A 21,636-nucleotide genomic window follows, 5' to 3' on the forward strand; every position below is an offset into this window, starting at 1 on the left:
AGCAGAAAACCCAATATGCAAATACATAAATACCTAACCAATTAACCACCTATTTAGATACATATTTAAAATCCATATTCAATATAAATATATTATTAAATTAGCAGTGAAACACTCAATCTTAAACGCCGTCTACTGGTAGAAAAATGCCCCTTTTTCTATGCCCTCACCAGCAGCCAATGATCCAACACAGTTAAATCCAACACTAAGTTGAGCGACTTCACCCTCCTGATGAAGCAAACTGCTCCAACATTTATCAATCCAAGCAAAGAATATCAACACTTCCTTACTAAACAACAGTTACACAAAACACCATGTGTATTTAGCCTCCAGACTAAGCACGCTACATGCACTCAACCCCCCCCCCCCCCTCCCCGCACCCCCCATCTCACCAGCGCAACAGGTGCGCCACACCCACAAAGACAACTAAAGTGCAATCTTACCGGCTGTCCGTTCAGCTATTGGTTTTGGTACACTTTTGGCACAACTCTGGGTTTTACGTCTCGTCTCGACTACTGTAACGTATTATTTTCGGGTCTCCCTATGTCTAGCATTAAAAAATTACAGTTGGTACAAAATGCGGCTGCTAGACTTTTGACAAGAACAAGAAAGTTTGATCATATTACGCCTATACTGGCTCACCTGCACTGGCTTCCTGTGCACTTAAGAAGTGACTTTAAGGTTTTACTACTTACGTATAAAATACTACACGGTCTAGCTCCGTCCTATCTTGTCGATTGCATTGTACCATATGTCCCGGCAAGAAATCTGCGTTCAAAGAACTCCGGCTTATTAGTGATTCCCAGAGCCCAAAAAAAGTCTGCGGGCTATAGAGCGTTTTCTATTCGGGCTCCAGTACTATGGAATGCCCTCCCGGTAACAATTAGAGATGCTACCTCAGTAGAAGCATTTAAGTCCCATCTTAAAACTCATTTGTATACTCTAGCCTTTAAATAGCCCCCCTGTTAGACCAGTTGATCTGCCGTTTCTTTTCTTTTCTCCTCTGCTCCCCTTTTCCTTGAGGGGGGGGGGGGGGGGGGGGGGGGGCACAGGTCCGGTGGCCATGGATGAAGTGCTGGCTGTCCAGAGTCGGGACCCGGGGTGGACCGCTCGCCTGTGCATCGGCTGGGAACATCTCTACGCTGCTGACCCGTCTCCGCTCGGGATGGTGTCCTGCTGGCCCCACTATGGACTGGACTCTTACTATTATGTTGGATCCACTATGGACTGGACTCTCACAATATTATGTCAGACCCACTCGACATCCATTGCTTTCGGTCTCCCCTAGAGGGGGGGGGGGTTACCCACATATGCGGTCCTCTCCAAGGTTTCTCATAGTCATTCACATCGACGTCCCACTGGGGTGAGTTTTTCCTTGCCCGTATGTGGGCTTTGTACCGAGGATGTCGTTGTGGCTTGTGCAGCCCTTTGAGACACTTGTGATTTAGGGCTATATAAATAAAGATTGATTGATTGATTGGTTCTGTAACGAACTAAACCTTTTTCCACTCTGCGCTGGCGTCTTTTGTACTCCTTGATTTGACACAGCGGTCTAATTACCGGGCTCGCGCACCAGCAGATGAGACGGGAGTGAACGTAAACTGATCGGTTCTGATCATATAAGCCGACTGGCCGAAATAATGCCCAATTATATACATTTCCTGGGGTTGCCTAGGTGAATAGGGATGCGGATGTGCTCTAAGATAAAATATAATTTTATTAAGTGGGGTTTGGCTGGTTGCTCAGCAGCAGAGGTGGGTAGTAACGCGCTACATTTACTCCGTTACATCTACTTGAGTAACTTTTGGGATAAATTGTACTTCTAAGAGTAGTTTTAATGCAACATACTTTTACTTTTACTTGAGTATATTTATAGAGAAGAAACGCTACTTTTACTCCGCTACTTTTATCTACATTCAGCTCGCTACTCGCTACTAATTTTTATCGATCTGTTAATGCACGCTTTGTTTGTTTTGGTCTGTCAGACAGACCTTCATAGTGCCTGCGTTTCAACAAATACAGTCACTGGTGACGTTCACTCCGTTCCACCAATCAGATGCAGTCACTGGTGACGTTGGACCAATCAAACAGAGCCAGGTGGTCACATGACCTGACTTAAACAAGTTGAAAAACTTATTGGGGGTGTTACCATTTAGTGATCAATTGTACGGAATATATACTGTACTGTGCAATCTACTAATAAAAGTTTCAATCAATCAATCAAAAGTGTGAAGGAAAAAAGACCCTTTTTTATTTCAACCGTACATCCCGTCAAAAGCCTAAAGACTGACTGCACAGTTCCTGTCTTCACAATAAAAGTGCCGCTCCATCGCGCCTGCGCTTTCAAAACAAGAGTCTCCGAAAGCCAGCGCAAACAAGCTAGCAAGCTACGGAGTTTGCCGCCAATGTATTTCTTGTGAAGTGTATAAAAACGAATATGGAAGCTGGACAAATAAGATGCCAAAAACCAACAACTTTCATGTGGTATTAGACAGAAAGGAGGAACTTTTTTTCTCCTCCATTTGAAAACGTGGATGCTATATCAGCACTACTGTCTGATTACAATCAGTGCAAGTCATCAGAATCAGGTAATACACCAACTTATATTCTTGTCTTCATGAAAGAAAGGAATCTATATGTGTTAAACATGCATGTATATTCATTAAAACACCTTCAACATGTAAACAAAAACGGCAAAATAAATATAAATTACATACTGTATATATATATATATGTGTATATATATATATATAAATGTGTGTATATATATATATATATATATACATATATGTGTGTATGTATATATATATATATGTGTGTGTGTATATATATATGATATGTGTGTGTATGTTACTCATCAGTTACTCAGTACTTGAGTAGTTTTTTCACAACATACTTTTTACTTTTACTCAAGTAAATATTTGGGTGACTACTCCTTACTTTTACTTGAGTAATAAATCTCTAAAGTAACAGTACTCTTACTTGAGTACAATTTCTGGCTACTCTACCCACCTCTGCTCAGCAGCCACGGTTGCGAGCTCGCGCTTCAGCTGACGAGACAACTGTTCGCCGCTACAACATTATTAGGCCGTTTATTGAAATACTCCCACACTTTTGACGACTTTTGGCGTGCTTTTTTCCCCTCGCTCGCACCGCTCGCATCGTCTGCTTTGCGCTCAGCCATGACGGTAGTGTGACGTAAATATGCGACGCATCGACGCACTAAAACGGCGTCAACGTATTTACGTAACCGATGACGTCGACTACGTCGACGCGTCATTTCAGCCTTAGAGTTTGCCCAACCAGTCTACATGTGTTTTGTGGACTTGGAGAAGGCATTCGACCGTGTCCCTCGGGAAGTCCTGTGGGGTGTGCTCAGAGAGTATGGGGTATCGGACTGTCTGATTGTGGCAGTCCGCTCCCTGTATGATCAGTGCCAGAGCTTAGTCCGCATTGCCGGCAGTAAGTCGGACACGTTTCCAGTGAGGGTTGGACTCCGCCAAGGCTGCCCTTTGTCACCAATTCTGTTCATAACTTTTATGGACAGAATTTCTAGGCGCAGTCAAGGCGTTGAGGGGATCTGGTTTGGTGGCTGCAGGATTAGGTCTCTGCTTTTTGCAGATGATGTGGTCCTGATGGCTTCATCTGGCCAGGATCTTCAGCTCTCACTGGATCGGTTCGCAGCTGAGTGTGAAGCGACTGGGATGAGAATCAGCACCTCCAAGTCCGAGTCCATGGTTCTCACCCGGAAAAGGGTGGAGTGCAATCTCCGGGTTGGGGAGGAGATCTTGCCCCAAGTGGAGGAGTTCAAGTACCGCGGAGTCTTGTTCACGAGTGAGGGAAGAGTGGATCGTGAGATCGACAGGCGGATCGGTGCGGCGTCTTCAGTAATGCGGACGCTGTATCGATCCGTTGTGGTGAAGAAGGAGCTGAGCCGGAAGGCAAAGCTCTCAATTTACCGGTCGATCTACGTTCCCATCCTCACCTATGGTCATGAGCTTTGGGTTATGACCGAAAGGACAAGATCACGGGTACAAGCGGCCGAAATGAGTTTCCTCCGCCGGGTGGCGGGGCTCCCCCTTAGAGATAGGGTAAGAAGCTCTGCCATCCGGGAGGAGCTCAATGTAAAGCCGCTGCTCCTCCACATCGAGAGGAGCCAGATGAGGTGGTTCGGGCATCTGGTCAGGATGCCACCCGAACGCCTCCCTAGGGAGGTGTTTAGGGCACGTCCGACCGGTAGGAGGCCGCGGGGAAAACCCAGGACACGTTGGGAAGACTATGTCTCCCGGCTGGCCTGGGAACGCCTCGGGGTACCACAGGAAGAGCTGGACGAAGTGGCTGGGGAGAGGGAAGTCTGGGCTTCCCTGCTTAGGCTGCTGCCCCCGCGACCTGACCTCGGATAAGCGGAAGAAGATGGATGGATGGATGGATAGTATTTAAGAAAAGAAACATTAGAAATGTGTTTTATTGGTCTGTAAGATATCAACCATCATTTTACTTTTAATTACAAGAAGTTCTGGGTGTTAAATGTAAAACATTATTTTGCAGTTTGTCAACTACTTAATACATTTAATACACAGAGTGTTTATAAATGATTAAGCAGCTTATAGAGATGTTGATAAGAGTATTTTATTACTGTTGGTTTTTGATGGATCTATTTAGGGGAAAGATCAGGTCAGCCTCTAGTTTAACATTTATACAAATTTCAAATTTTGTACTCACAATAATGAAGTATAAATTATAACTTTGCCACACAATAGATGTGAGTACTGCAGTTTTCCTAGTATGTCTGACTAGTTGTATTAAGTATTCTGTATTGAGGAACTTTTTAAGTCCAAACAAGATACTTTGACGTCTAATTTGTTCATTGAAAACTATTTTCCACACTAAGTAATGGAAACTGAAGGAAATTGTTGTTGAGACGTTGTTAAACCTTCACCTAATTAAATGCACATGCAATATAAGTAACCTTTAAACAATAACTGTTAAACAAGTTAACCATTAACTGAGTGTATATCAAGAAAATTGTATATTTCACCCAATCACAGCCTGGAAATGCAATTTCTAAATGCAGGATAAAATAAAAATTGTACTCAGTAAAGTGTCTTGTACATTGATCTGATTGCATATTTCTTAATGTAAAAGATTAATTCAAATGATCTTGAACACTGAAAAAATGACAGTTGTTACCTTAGCCTTCTTCCTAAAATTAAACTTTATTATGAAATATAATAATTTAAATTCTTTACCAATTTTGTTTTTTTAACATGTTAACGTTGTGCCTTGTCACACCTATACTTTAATTGCATTTTATAAAAAAACAACAACATACATTTAGTTTAAATGTACACTCTACGGGTGTTGTCAGTCACTCTGTCCTGTTACCTTAATACCTTTTTAACCCTTCTAAAACATGGGCCACAGGAAGTTGCAAAGTTTGAAGTATATTTAATCATATTTACACTATGATTGGAGGTTCAAATCTACTCTACTGTACTCGTTATTGTTGTTTTTTTAATATACTTTTTTGGAGAAATCACTAATGTATTTAGTATCAACATGTCATTAGCATAACTGTAATGTGGTTATATTTGATATATTTTGCCACTTATATACTAAAAACTTACTCCTGTTACTTTCAGTCCTGTACTACAATGACTGAAAAAATTTTTTTGCTCTTCTGTCTGCACGAGTCCACTTTTAGTGATTTTAGTTGTTCCATTCTTCACACAGACAACAGAAATGCTGGACATGTTTGAAACAATGTTTATTATATAAACGTCATTGAGCTGTCAGACATTCAAAGCACTTAATGAAACATGTTTAAATGTAGTGCATGTAAATACATTTTTCATGAGTTTTTGAATACCTTTACAACAAACAAAACATTGTTTTTATTACCAAGCAGGCTCCTGTAAGTTTCTATCAATTTGCATGAATTATGACTTTATCAGCCCTGATAACTTTTAACAACGAACCCGTTCTGTGTGTTGAATGATCAGTCAATGCTAATGGTTATCTCTTGATCGTTTACAACACGCTCTTAACCAATCAGACACATTCTCTAAAAGAGGGGGGGGGGGGAAAGGTTTACCGATAATGAATATTGAATTGTTTGTTTTCAAAGAACACTTTTTGCTGCTGTTGACTGAAGACAATGCAGCAACGTGCTTGAAACACGACAACAAACTGCAGGTAAAATACATTCTAATATTTTTATAGTAGTAATTGACATTTACCTTTAATTGCTGCATGCTGTACGGTTTTTTTTTTTTAAATGTGTATAGTTCTTTCCACATCCATTATAAATGTCTTGATTCATTTTTTAATTACAAATCAGCACATTCTAAATTTACAATTAAGACAAAATAACAACAAAAGAAAAAAAAAAAAAAGGCCTCACATAACTTAAAAACACATGTTGATACTAAGTAGGGGTTCTAATAATAGTCGACTACAGTAATCTCTTGTTTATCGCTGTTAATTGGTTTATTTATTAATTCTATTTATGGAGTATAACGGGAATAATTGAGAATAGGAAGTGAACAAAAGTGTTAGCAATTGCTATGTAATCGAAAAAGGGTAGGACTAAAGAAGCTCAGCTTCTTCCTACTGCTTTTAGAACATGTTGTAATTGTATGCATGTTCAAAATAAAGTCAAACCATAACCACAGCCATATGCTTATTATGATAAAATATTTAAATGCTTGACAACCCTACTTTAAATGCCATCCATACATCCATCTTCTTCCGCTTATCCGAGGTCGGGTCGCGGGGGCAGCAGCCTAAGCAGGGAAGCCCAGACTTCCCTCTCCCCAGCCACTTCGTCCAGCTCCTCCTGGGAGGCGTTCCCAGGCCAGCCGGGAGACATAGTCTTCCCAACGTGTCCTGGGTCTTCCCCGTGGCGTCCTACCGGTCGGACGTGCCCTAATCACCTCCCTAGGGAGGCGTTCGGGTGGCATCCTGACCAGATGCCCGAACCACCTCATCTGGCTCCTCTCGATGTGGAGGAGCATCGGCTTTACTTTGAGCTCCTCCCGGATGGCAGAGCTTCTCACCCTATCTCTAAGGGAGAGCCCCGCCACCCGGCGGGGGAAACTCATTTTGGTCGCTTGTACCTGTGATCTTGTCCTTTCGGTCATAACCCAAAGCTCATGACCATAGGTGAGGATGGGAACGTAGATCGACCGGTAAATTGAGAGCTTTGCCTTCTGGCTCAGCTCCTTCTTCACCACAACAGATCGATATAGCGTCCACATTACTGAAGACACCGCACCGATCCGCCTGTCGATCTCACGATTCACTCTTCCCCCAGACTCAGAGGTTCTTGAACTACTTTAAATGGGTGATATAAAATTAAAAATATCAATATGGCTGCCAAATGATTGATTTTTGTCGTTGATTCTCATGCAAAAACTTTGGATGCCCCTGATGTGTTGTGCAGTTGTAGTTTCCTTGAGATTCCAGAAAAATAACAGCACTGGAGTTATTTTTCTTTGTGGTAAAAGTCTTGGTTGATATACAGTATATGTTTTTTGTATTTTTTTGTTCAAGTAATGTTTTTGTCTCTATAATTGCCTTCTAGCAATGAGGCTTCTGTGTCTGCTGCTTGTGGCGAGCTTGGCTGGCAGTAAAGCTTCCAGAACCAGAGAGTGGGCTCATCACGGCGCTCCCATGTTTGCTGACCTGACAGTCCGTGAGATGAAGGCCGTGCGAGAGTACCTGCATGCCATTCCACACCTGGGACTCACCGATGTGGACAACATGTCTCTAAAGAAGAACAGTATTCTCATGATGGAGCTTCATGTTCCTAAGAAGCATGAAGCCTTGAGAGCTTTAGATCGCGGTCATGCCAAACCTCCACGACAAGCTCGTGTCATTGTCCAGTTTGGGAACCAAACCAGACCGAACATCACAGAGTTTATCGTGAGTCCTCTGCCGTCTCCTAAATCTCACGAGGTCAAGAGGTTCAAAGGTGATCGACCAATCAGGTTTGAGTCCAGGCCAGTGACGGCTGTAGAAAGTCACCACCTTGGAGTCATGGTTGAGAAGATCGCAATTAAAGCCCACAAGATATTATTTGAGACCACAGGAGGGTTCATGTTCAAAATCAACTGTTCTGAACACTGCTTGATGTTTGTGGACATCGCCCCTAGAGGACTGTCTTCAGGTGAGAGAAGAAGCTGGATCATGATGGTCAAGTACATAGAAGGACATTACATCCACCCCATCGGTTTTGAGTTCCTGGTCAACCATAAAGACCTGGATCCAAACCTTTGGATGGTGGAGAAGGTTTGGTACAACAGCAAGTACTTTGACAGTGTGGAAGAGTTGGTTGAGAAGTACGAATCAGGAGCTGTGGAGAAGGTGACGCTTCCTCCTCATGATGATGAAGACCTCTACTCCACCTTCACTCCACGTAGTCCAAGCAGCACCAACACCCAAGGACCAAAAGTGGTGGAGCCTCAGGGGCACCGCTATCACATCGATGGTAACTTTGTTGAATACGCCGGCTGGTCGTTTGCTTACGGTGTTCGTTCCTCAGCAGGACTTCAGGTGTTCGATCTCCGTTTCAATGGAGAAAGGATCGCCTACGAGGTCAGCCTGCAAGAAGCTATTGCTTTCTATTCTGGTCACACTCCAGCTGCAATGCAAACTAAGTACATAGATGCCGGTTGGGCGATGGGAACCTTAGCTTTTGAACTGGCGCCTGGAATTGACTGTCCAGCAATATCAACCTTTGTCGACCTTCATCACTTCTACGACTCCAACAAACCAGTGCTATACAAAAATGCTCTTTGTGTCTTTGAGACCACCACAGCTTTGCCTTTGAGAAGACACTTTGACGACAACTTTAGGGGAGGTTATACGTTCTACGGAGGGCTGGACAGCACAGTGTTAGTCTTACGGACAACGTCCACAGTTTACAACTACGATTACATCTGGGACTTCATCTTCTACCAAAATGGGGTCATGGAGGTCAAGGTCAGCGCTACAGGTTATATCCACGCCACCTTCTTCACCCCAGAAGGACTTCAGTACGGCAACAAAGTGTACGACTACGTCTTGGGGAACCTGCACACGCACCTCATCCACTACAAAGTGGACCTGGATGTTGCTGGTAAGAAGAAGCAATCTTACCAGATATTGTTCACATTTCATTCAGCTTGGAAGCAAAATCACATCAGCAGAGCAAGAATGTGCAAACGTTGATATTCTACTATATACATGATGTTTATGTTGTAAAACAAGGTATAAATAGTGTTATTTTAAATGAACACATTTGACTTTCAAAACATGGCAAATGTTCAATGTTCAATATACTTTTCATTTTGCAAACAAAAAAGAACACAAGCTAAGAAAATTGCATATTTATTCAACAAAAGAAAATAGCCTTCTTTTCAGCTTTGTGTTGTAGTTTATAAATGTATTAATATTATCGTTATTAGTATTTAATATTTCAACTATCTTTCTATTTTTACAATATGGATGACAACTTTGAAAACATCTGCAATAATTGGTTATTCTCTGATTTATTCAGGTTATTTTTTATTCTCACAGGAAAAAACAGAAATAGAAATAACTATCGTAATAATTTTATGAATGAGTTTTCAAATACATTTTGAAATACTTTTGGAAATAGGTTTTGCGACAATTAAAAAAAAAAAGTTTAGTAATACTGTAATTTAACTATTTTTTTAAATGCCATATGTAATAATTTCTTGTGAGTCATCATTAAATGGCCCTGATATGTCAAAAGGGCAATAATAAATCATGTTCTTTTCCAATGCCTCTATAAATGATAACTGTAGCTCAGCCAGGATATGCTCATTTCAAAATTAGATTTACAGCCCCAAATCTTGTTATTGTTTTCATTTTGATGCCCCGCCCTCTGCGTTTGACCAATTAGAAAGTCCGTGAGCGTGTCACATCCAGGTTGCCAGTTACGCACTGCCCTCTTCGTCCGGCTACTGCCACTGGTAAAGTTATTAAACATGTCAGACCTTAGTAAATCTAAAAGGCGTCGTTAAAAATTCTCAACTTATTCATGACAAAGTCAGGAACAAAACATGGATTTGTATCGCGGATGCCTTTGAAAGATGGTGACGATTGAAGGCAGAGAAGAGTTTTTCATCTGACGCCAAACTTGCTAATTTTAATATGGGTAGTGTCAGTGCCTATTTCGTTCTCAATATGCTGATATACTGAGGAAATGCATTCCAACATTAGCACGGCTAATTGCGGTTTCTGGTACTGTATGTGCATCAGGCACATATGGGGTGGTATTTGCTTTGCACAATATAATGCATTACATGTAATGACTTTCTACTTTGTGTATTGACATGGTAATAGGCTATATGATCTATGCGTAACGTGGGTTGACTCATAGACTCGCACTCTGCACTGAAAGATGGTGCCATGAGTACATGGAAGAAAATGCAGTGTGTCATGTTTGATGCAACATGGAGTAATGCTGAACGAAATGTGGCGGTAATTTTAATGTTGGCCTTGGCTTGCCATCAAACTAGGCCTATGCGATATATAATATATGTTATTATATATAATTATTTTGATGGTGGTCCGTGCGGTCAAACTAGACATTTTAGCAGGTTAAAGCCAACAATCTGTCCCGACTCCCGACGAAAATATTGCAGCGTAACTTTACTAATACATTTGGCTAATCGACATCTGTAAAATGTGGCATAATTACTTAGTAAACCATCTTGCAAGAAGCATACACAAGAGAAACCTACAACGTAGGACTCGTCAATTGCCATTCAAAGTTACTTCGAGTAGGATTCGGATTCGGCTGCGTATCTGGCAACCTCAGTCATGGAGAGTGGGAGGGGACTACAGAATTTTGACCGTGATTGCAGTACCATTTCTAGCCACATTACTACATATCCATCCATCCATTTTCCCACCGCCTATCACCCCCGGGGCCGCGGGGGGTGCCAGAGTCCATCTTAGCTACAATCGGGCGGAAGGCGGTGTACACCCTGGACAAGTCGCCACCTCATCGCAGGGCCAGCACAGATAGACAATATTCACACTCACATTCACACACGAGGGCCAATTTAGTGTTGCCAATCAACCTATCCCCTGGTGCATGTCTTTGGAGGTGGGACCCGGAGGGAACTCACGCAGTCACGGGGAGAAAGATCCCGAGCACAGCATCGACCCATGGCACCTTTAAAATCAATTAAAAAACATTTCAGAAATAATTTCTAAAAAAATGTTGTAGTTTGAAAAAATAATTACAACTATTTTTGAAATAATTTTGCAATACTTTTTCAAATAAATTTAGAAATTATTTTTGAAATACATTAAAATGTTTAAATCTTTTTTTTATTTTTTTATTCTGGAGACGTTTAGAAATAATTGTATTAATAATTTTTAAAATTGTTTTTATTTTATTTTTTTAAATAGTTTTAAAAAATCATTTAAATGCTTTTTGAAATAAAATTAAAATTAAAATACTGGTCAAATAATTTTTGTAATAATTTTTTTTTTAAATTCAATAATTTTCAAATACTTTTTGGGGGCAAAAGTACAAACCCTTTTAGAAATAATTTCAGAAATATTTTCAAAAATAATTTTTTTTAAAACTTGTTAGATATAATTTCTCACAGACTCAAAACTCTTGTCAACATGAAAAATAATTGCATATTAATACCAGACATGCGTAAAAAGAAGTTAATATGAAGTGTAAAAATGTGCACAATGTATGATGAATTGTCTTATATGCTCCTAAAAAGCAGTGTCCTTTGCAGTGGACATTAGTGTTTGTCATAACAGGACAGAGAAATGTGTAAAAGAAAAAAACAAATGTCCACTGCTGAGGACGCTGATAACAAAATATTTTTTTAAATGAAATTGTCTTTTGTGGATGTTGGTATTTTTAAACTTCAGAGGAATATATGTAGTAGAAAATATGTGTGCTTTCAATCTCAGACGTTTATTGATGCTTGTCAATCAACATGGACTTTAGCCATCATAAACCTGAAAGCGTTAGCATGTACCATAAACTTCTAATCAATTATTTTTCAAAGGTAGCGATTCTGCTATCGATAATGTCAATACTGATATTAACAATGTTGTTGATACTGCTATCGATACTCGGGTGATGGAGTCATTTCTTTGCTTTGTCACAGGTCGCGAGAACAGTTTTCAGTCGATGGGTTTGAAATTTGTCAACTTCACAAATCCTTGGAGTCCAAAGGACACTATTGTCCAATCCAAACTCCACTGGACGGAACACAAGACGGAACGTTCTGCTGCCTTCCGCTTTGGCAAAAAGTTCCCTCGCTACGTGCTCTTCTCTAACCCAAAGCAGAAAAACAAGTGGGGTCATGAGAAAGGTTATCGTATTCAGATGAATTCACATGCTGACAGCGTGCTGCCAAGAGGCTGGCGAGAAGAAAATGGCATCACGTGGTCCAGGTGATATTGACATATTTTTCAAAAAAGATACGTAACTTATTGTATGTTGTACGATAAAGACACGTTTTCCTGTCTGCAGATATCCTCTGGCTGTGACGCGTCATAAAGATAACGAGCCTACCAGCAGCAGTATTTATAACCAGAATGATCCTTGGAAACCTGTGGTCAACTTTGAAGACTTCATTCGCAACAATGAAAATATCGTAAACCAGGTGACGCTAATACCTCCGCAAGGAAGCCATGTTAGTCTGTCAGTCTGTAGGTAGTTAGTTAGCAAGGCTTTTTGTGGCCCTAAACAAAACTGTGTGGCCCAATTTCAGTCTTTAATATGACTTATTTATAATCACTATTAGACTCCTGAAGTGCTCCAACCCCAACCTAAACCTAACACCACCACCCCACATTAACGCACTCACTACATGCACTAAAAACAAATTATTGGTTGAAGTAGCTTTTTAAAAAAACATGTAAAAATCTTATTTATGTTTTTGACTTTTTAAAGATGGGATTATCCTATCTAGATGATGATTGGAAACCGGTTCTATCTTGAATGTATAAACTTCAAATCATCCATCTTCATATTCAATGTTCTACGCAGCTGGCAGTTTTCCCCAACGTGATAACCAGTAAGCACAGTAGATGATGCACTCCATGATCATAAACAACAATGTGTACATGTTAATGTCTTTGTTTCATTTTGTTTTGTTTTTGTTTCATCAAAAATAATTTCTATTAACCACCTTTTTAGAGAGACTAAAGAGTAAATAATAGTCAGAAAAATATTTTTAAAATACATTTTGAAATAGTTTTTTAATAAGATTAGAAATTGTTTTTGAATGCTTGTAATAATATTTTTTCCAATTAATTTAAAAAAAAATTTCAATTAATTTTAAAATAATTTAAATTATGAATTTTTTAGAAATTAAATAAAATAAATATAAATATTTTAAAATAAGTTTAAAAATTGTTTTCGACATATTTTTTTAAAATACTTTAAAAAAATAGTACAAATACTTTTAGAAAGTATTTATGAAATATTTTTTAAATAATTTTAGAAAACATTTTTGAAATTTTTTTTGATATAATTTATGGCAGAGGGGCTAAAGAATACCAAAAATATTCTTAAACCCCCATAAATTTAAATTTTGTATTGTTGTATTAAAAATAAATTTTGTTTTTTGCTTTTACAAAAAGGTGATGCCAAATTTAATATAAAGTTAAAATTGAGTTTTAATTAATATACATACATGTTCCCTTAGATAGGGTTTTTAAATTGTATTTATGCTTTTTTTTTTATTTGGTCTTCCACTTGGGGTTAAGCCTCCCCTGTTATTAAAAATATATTGATGCCTATGTTTTGAACTTTATTCAAGGGTACTTGAATGCACCACGGTTATGTAATATGTGATGCAAAAGTGAAACTTAAAGGGGAACTGCACTTTTTTGGTAATTTTGCCCATTATTCACAATCATTATGTAAGAGAAGAACACATGTTTTTCTTTTTTAATGCATTCAGAATAATAAATAAATGCAATCAAAAGTCTGCTTACGTTGGAGCTTATGAGAGTTGCTCTATTCTGCCTATTGAGAATAGCCCTTGAAAAAACACCCAAACACTTCCATAAAGGTTTTATAACAAAACTAAGTATGTGTGTAACGTAAAAACAGGCACATTTATAACAACATTAAATATTCCGGGTCTAAATTGGCTGTCACAGTATAGCAAGTTGTCTGATTACATCCTCGTCCTTTTACTATCCAGGTGAAAGGCATGATTTAAGATCTAGAATCTACTTCCACGAGCACTGAGGCAAGGAAGCTGATTACCAGTCGATCATGTCGACATTGGCACACAAGCTCGTGATCACGGCGCCGCTATTGTTTGTCTGCGTTAGCGCTTATAATAACAATATCACTATTACTTGGTTAATATTCAAGACCCAATTTGTAAATGGAATATTGTTGGCGCTTTTTGGATGTTTATTTATTCGGTTTTGTAGGCGGTTCAGGGAACCTTCCATTGGTTCCAGTATAAGCTGACTTTTATTTACATTCATTTATGAGTTAGAAAGCATTTAAAGATGTATACATCTCCGTCGTCATGTTTTTTATAATGATTGTGAAAGATTGGCAAAATTCCCAAAACAGTGCAGTTCCCCTTTAAACTAACCCTAACCCTAATTTAAACATAAATTGGTCCGTCGTTGCCATAAATAGATTTATTCTCTGTTTGGTATGTTTTAGAAGACCTTTCACCTCTCATCCAAATAGGCTTAATCAGTTCATGCTCATAGAGTTAGATTGGTCAGATCTAGTCTTAGGCTTGGGTTGGTCAAATTTAGTGTTAGACGTAGATTGGTCAGATCTACTCTTAAAGTTAAAGTTAAAGTTAAAGTACCAATGATTGTCACATACACACTAGGTGTGGCGAGATTATTCTCTGCATTTGACCTATCACCCTTGATCACCCCCTGGGAGGTGAGGGGAGCAGTGGGCAGCAGCGGTGGCCGCGCCCGGGAATCATTTTGGTGATTTAACCCCCAATTCCAACCCTTGAATTAGGTTAGTGAGCTCTAGTCTTAGACTTAGGTAGGCCTGGGCCGATATTCGACGATAATTAAAAATTAAGTCGATAAGTGTTGTCGATAAATCGCCATGTGCATACTTCAAGCGCATTTACGCCTTTGGTCGCTTTTAGTGTCTACACGCGTTTGTACCTTACCAGACATTTGTTATGTTGTCATGTCATATGTTCCTCACTCCGAATTTGCCAGACAAAAGTTTTTTTTGCATATAAACTGTTAATACTTATGTTTAAACTGCAGTATTTATATTGTTACTCTGCACTTTTGTTAAAGAAGGTCCTAACCTGATTATCAGTTAACTAATGTACAACTCTACCTCTGCCGACATGTTCAATATTGAAGTGCAACTTTGTTTGTCAATACTTTATTTAACCATTAAAGTTAATATTTTAAAATTAATTGGAACCAATACGCTCCTTAAGATTGGTTGTGATTTTTATTCGGGTGCAAAATGTTAATAACTGACAATGATATTTTATTGTTAATATTTCTTTGTTTTATTTAACTTGGAGATTTAAACGTTTTCATTTTAATTACAATGTTTAAAATATACAAGTTTATTGCATTTGAATTTATATGCATGCATTATTATTATTATTAGAGATGTCCGATAATATCGGCCGATAAATGCGTTAAAATGTAATATCGGAAATTATCGGTATAGTTTTGTTTTTTTTTGTTGTTTTTTTGTTTTTTATTAAATCAACATAAAAAACACAAGATACACTTACAATTAGTGCACCAACCCAAAAAACCTCCCTCCCTCATTCACACTCATTCACACAAAAGGGTTGTTTCTTTCTGTTATTAATATTCTGGTTCCTACATTATATATCAATATATATCAATACAGTCTGCAAGGGATACAGTCCGTAAGCACACATGGTTGTGCGTGCTGCTGGTCCACTAATAGTAAATTATAAATGATAAATGGGTTATACTTGTATAGCGCTTTTCTACCTTCAAGGTACTCAAAGCGCTTTGACACTATTTCCACATTTACCCATTCACACAGACATTCACACACTGATGGCGGGAGCTGCCATACAAGGCGCTAACCAGCAGCCATCAGGATCAAGGGGTGAAGTGTCTTGCCCAAGGACACAACGGACGTGACAAGGATGGTAGAAGGTGGGGATTGAACCCCAGTAACCAGCAACCCTCCGATTGCTGGCACGGCCACTCTACCAACTTCGCCACGCCATCCCCACTAACCTTTAACAGTTAATTTTACTGATTTTCATTAATTACTAGTTTCTATGTAACTGTTTTTATATTGTTTTACTTTCTTTTTTATTCAAGAAAATGTTTTTAATGTATTTATCTTATTTTATTTCATAATTTTTTTTAAAAAGGACCTTATCTTCACCATACCTGGTTGTCCAAATTAGGCATAATAATGTGTTAATTCCACGACTGTATATATCGGTATCGGTTGATATCGGTATCGGTAATTAAGAGTTGGACAATATCGGATATCGGCAAAAAAGCCATTATCGGACATCCCTAATTATTATGTATTATCATTACATAAACAATGGCAATAATTTGTAGGTCATTATATCCTCAAGCAAAATTTGTTATCAGGCCAGGCCGAGGCTTAGGTTGGTCAGATCTAGTTTTAGACTTGTATTGGTCAAATCTAGTCTAGATGCTTCTTTCAAAACACCACCTATTTATACTCTACACAAGTACGGCGTTCCCGAACAAAGATGGTCCTGCCCTATTGTAGGGGAAAAAACAACTGTTGAGATACAAAAGAGCCACCCTTCGTTAAAATGTAAATCCCCCTTGTTAGCATTGAGGTATTGTGTAATGACCGCTTTGGGCCGACCACTGCCATCTTAAAATCAGTTGTTAATCATTCTGTGAACAGAAATTTCCTAACTCTTGTTATATGTTGGGGTATAAACTGTAGAGTCAGGTGGTGTCGCAAACCTCCTCCTCCGTTCAGGATTGGTTTTTCAACCGTGACATAGCTTCCCTCATTCCTCTTTTTCACCAACCGTCCTCCCTGTCCAGAATTTGTAAATTTTTGTTCTCAAAGGAGTGCTGTTTCTCTTTGAAGTGCAGGTAAACGTCCGTATGCTGTGCCATGTGTCGGCCTAGTGGTTGTTTTGTTTCCCAAATATATGAATCAGTGCATTCATCAGTACACTGTATAGCATACACCAGATTGTTTTTGTGGGTGTGAGGTGTCCGGTCTTTAGGATGCACTAGTCTCTGTCTCAGGGTGTTGCCTGGTTTGAAGTGTACTGTGATGTTGTGTTGGTAAAAAAAAAATATTCTGAGTTTCTCAGATAGACCTGATACACATGGAATGACAATATTTTCCCGTATGTCACCTTTTTCCTCCTCATCCTCTCTGTTCTTGTTCTTTCAAGAACTAAATGCACTTTTCGCAAACAACCAGCTGGATTTTGAAAGGCTTTCCTCAAATGCTCTTTGGCCTGTGGGCTGGAGGGAACTTTATCAACTCTGTGTTGTGGCATTCTGATAACGTAGAGGGTGTTAATCGTTTTGCAATGCACTCTGCTGAAAATAATGGAAAGTGTCAGTCTAAACAGGAACTGACGCTGTGGTCAAAGTTTGCATTACCACAAAACACATTTTAAGATATTCAACACTCTACTGCCATCCCGCGGCCAGTGTGGATCGTGCAACCCCTCAATTTGTCACATTTCATGTGTCAGGCAAACGATGAATTGGGCCATATGAATCCCCTTCCTACTGTAGGTAGCGTTACACATTCCTAATTTGACTCAAACAACCTTATTGTTGAACTTATTTTAACTTTGGCGGCCAGTGTGCATATCTCAAAAATGAAACTTTAATGTGGAATTTAAGTGATGCTACATAAAATCCAAGCATATAGAAATCTAATAAATTAGGTGACAACGCCACATTGGGAATTGCACCCAAGGTAATGGTTGTTAATGTGAACAAAAGATTGTTTTCAAAGGTATAAAAAATACAAATCCCGTTTCCATATGAGTTGGGAAATTGTGTTAGATGTAAATATAAATGGAATACAATGATTTGCAAATCCTTTTCAACCGATATTCAATTGAATGCACTACAAAGACAAGATATTTGATGTTCAAACTCCATCCATCCATCCATCCATCTTCTTCCGCTTATCTGAGGTCGGGTCGCGGGGGCAGCAGCCTAAGCAGGGAAGCCCAGACTTCCCTCTCCCCAGCCACTTCGTCCAGCTCCTCCCGGGGGATCCCGTGGCGTTCCCAGGCCAGCCGGGAGACATAGTCTTCCCAACGTGTCCTGGGTCTTCCCCGTGGCCTCCTACCGGTCGGACGTGCCCTAAACACCTCCCTAGGGAGGCGTTCGGGTGGCATCCTGACCAGATGCCCGAACCACCTCATCTGGCTCCTCTCGATGTGGAGGAGCAGCGGCTTTACTTTGAGCTCCCCCCGGATGACAGAGCTTCTCACCCTATCTCTAAGGGAGAGCCCCGCCACCCGGCGGAGGAAACTCATTTCGGCCGCTTGTACTCGTGATCTTGTCCTTTCGGTCATAACCCAAAGCTCATGACCATAGGTGTGGATGGAACATAGATCGACCGGTAAATCGAGAGCTTTGCCTTCCGGCTCAGCTCCTTCTTCACCACAACGGATCGATACAGCGTCCGCATAACTGAAGACGCCGCACCGATCCGCCTGTCGATCTCACGATCCACTCTTCCCAAACTCATAAACTTTTTTTTTTTTTTTTTGCAAATAATAATTAAATTAGAATTTCATGGCTGCAACACGTGCCAAAGTAGTTGGGAAAGGGCATGTTCACCACTGTGTTGCATGGCCTTTCCTTTTAACAACACTCAGCAAATGTTTGGGAACTGAGGAGACACATTTTTTAAGCTTCTCAGGTGGAATTCTTTCCCATTCTTGCTTGATGTACAGCTTAAGTTGTTCAACAGTCCGGGGTCTCCGTTGTGGTATTTTAGGCTTCATAATGTGCCACACATTTTCAATGGGAGACAGGTCTGGACTACAGGCAGGCCAGTCTCGTACCCGCACTCTTTTACTATGAAGCCACGTTGATGTAACACGTGGCTTGGCATTGTCTTGCTGAAATAAGCAGGGGCGTCCATGGTAACGTTGCTTGGATGGCAACATATGTTGCTCCAAAACCTGTATGTAGTTTTCAGCATTAATGGCGCCTTCACAGATGTGTAAGTTACCCATGTCTTGGGCACTAATACACCACCATACCATCACAGATGCTGGCTTTTCAACTTTGCGTCTATAACAATCCGGATGGTTCTTTTCCTTTTTGGTCCGGAGGACACGCCATCCACAGTTTCCAAAAACAATTTGAAATGTGGACTCGTCAGACCACAGAACACTTTTCCACTTTGTATCAGTCCATCTTAGATGAGCTCAGGCCCAGCGAAGCCGACGGCGTTTCTGGGTGTTGTTGATAAACGGTTTTCGCCTTGCATAGGAGAGTTTTAACTTGCACTTACAGATGTAGCGACCAACTGTAGTTACTAACAGTGGGTTTCTGAAGTGTTCCTGAGCCCATGTGGTGATATCCTTTACACACTGATGTCGCTTGTTGATGCAGTACAGCCTGAGGGATCGAAGGTCACGGGCTTAGCTGCTTACGTGCAGTGATTTCTCCAGATTCTCTGAACCCTTTGATGATATTACGGACCGTAGATGGTGAAATCACTAAATTCCTTGCAATAGCTGGTTGAGAAAGGTTTTTCTTAAACTGTTCAACAATTTGCTCACGCATTTGTTGACAAAGTGGTGACCCTCGCCCCATCCTTGTTTGTGAATGACTGAGCATTTCATGGAATCTACTTTTATACCCAATCATGGCACCCACCTGTTCCCAATATGCCTGTTCACCTGTGGGATGTTCCAAATAAGTGTTTGATGAGCATTCCTCAACTTTATCAGTATTTATTGCCACCTTTCCCAACTTCTTTGTCACGTGTTGCTGGCATCAAATTCTAAAGTTAATGATTATTTGCAAAAAAACTAATGTTTATCAGTTTGAACATCAAATATGTTGTCTTTGTAGCATATTTAACTGAATATGGGTTGAAAATGATTTGCAAATCATTGTATTCCGTTTATATTTACATCTAACACAATTTCCCAACTCATATGGAAACGGGGTTTGTACTTGGACTCTATTAAATGTTTCCTATATGTCACTTATGGACCTAAAGAGCTCAAGTCCAGCACAAAGTTGTATAGAATACACATTCAAAATGTTGTTAGCCTTGGTTGCTGTGGTTAAAAAGTATATTCGGTCATGTGACTAAAGGACTAAACTATGATGTCCCCTGAGAAGAATTCATGGTCTTTAAAGTCAATGCTGACATGTTTGCACTTTTAAGGAGACAAATAAAGATGTTTTGTGTGCTGATGACAAATCAATAAGTAAACTTTACTCTCCTGTGACTAGGATCTGGTTGCCTGGGTAACGGTGGGCTTCCTGCATGTGCCTCATTCAGAGGACGTCCCCAACACGGCAACGCCTGGCAACGCCGTAGGGTTCTTCCTTCGACCCTTCAACTTCTTTGACGAAGACCCCTCAGTAGCATCCAGAAGCACAGTCATCGTCAGACCAGGAAAGGACGGAAGACCCGATGTCCAACGGTGGACACCAGAGGTCAAAGATCTTTGTGTGACCGACCAGGCATTCTTTTTCAACGGCTCTCATACAGAAGTCTAGGAGTATTTTTATGATTTCAACTTTGGAAGTGGCAAACTGCTCGGATTCAAACATTTGTTTTCCTAAGATCGTCTTCCTTATATTCTTCTTTTTTTAACTCCGATAAAAGAAATAGAACACAAATGTCCACTGCGGAGGACATTGATCTCAGGAGGATATTAAATACTTGTTTAATATGGCTATTTTAAATCAATGAAATGTGTCAATGCCTGCACAAATCCCATATTGAAGCTTTATAATCAAACAAGCAGGCATGTTGCAAAATACAACCAATAATAACATGTGGACTTTGTACTGTTGAAATTAATACACAAATTAGTGTGTACATTACAATAAAGACAAACTGGCGCTTTTAAATTAACATTTTAATGTAATTCATTATCACATAACTTTATTAACATAAGTATGAATATCAAATAAATATATTAAGTCAGGGGCCTGCCAATTTTTTTACACCAAGGGTGGTTCAATAAAAAGTCAAAGCATGCAGGAACCGTTTTGATATTTTTTTTGAAAATAAATAAATAAATGGAAATATATATTTAAAGACAAAACTTGTTGCAATTTCCGCTTTTTTGCTGTGTTTTCCTATGTTGTTACTGGAGTTTCTTTCTTTGTACGATATACTTTGTAAACCTAAAACAGACGTCTTCAACAGAGGGTGTCTGCAGCCGTGAAATTTATGATAGGTTTTTTTAAATATATTTTTTAATATTCCCCCCGCAATTTTTCCACAAATGTAAATGTATTTAAATACACATGAACATTGAGCCAACATACTGTCATTCATGTACAGTAGTTAAGTTGGAAAAAATAGCAAAACATTAATAATTATATTATATTCATGTTGTCAGCTGGCGATTAGTGCTCTAGTTGTCAGTCAGTTTGCGATTAACG

General features: G+C 39.6%; 1 protein-coding gene across 4 annotated transcripts in view; it reads left to right on the forward strand.

The window, feature by feature from the left end:
• The window catches only part of aoc1 (amine oxidase copper containing 1), a 51,804-nt gene extending 30,538 nt beyond the window's left edge, over positions 1-21,266 (forward strand). For 3 of the 4 annotated variants that reach the window (XM_061965719.1, XM_061965717.2, XM_061965716.2), the window contains 4 exons: positions 7,586-9,121; positions 12,156-12,444; positions 12,524-12,656; positions 20,470-21,266. In XM_061965719.1, coding sequence (XP_061821703.1) covers positions 7,588-9,121; positions 12,156-12,444; positions 12,524-12,656; positions 20,470-20,739 — 2,226 coding nt within the window. In that variant the 5' untranslated portion in view covers positions 7,586-7,587 and the 3' untranslated portion in view covers positions 20,740-21,266. Of the gene's footprint in view, positions 1-6,127; positions 6,196-7,585; positions 9,122-12,155; positions 12,445-12,523; positions 12,657-20,469 lie in introns of all 4 variants that reach the window. The other variant, XM_061965720.1, reaches the window with a different exon arrangement.
• Positions 21,267-21,636: the final 370 nt, after the last annotated feature.

Source organism: Nerophis lumbriciformis, linkage group LG07 (assembly GCF_033978685.3).
Source record: "Nerophis lumbriciformis linkage group LG07, RoL_Nlum_v2.1, whole genome shotgun sequence".
Classification (NCBI taxonomy): Eukaryota; Metazoa; Chordata; class Actinopteri; order Syngnathiformes; family Syngnathidae; genus Nerophis; species Nerophis lumbriciformis.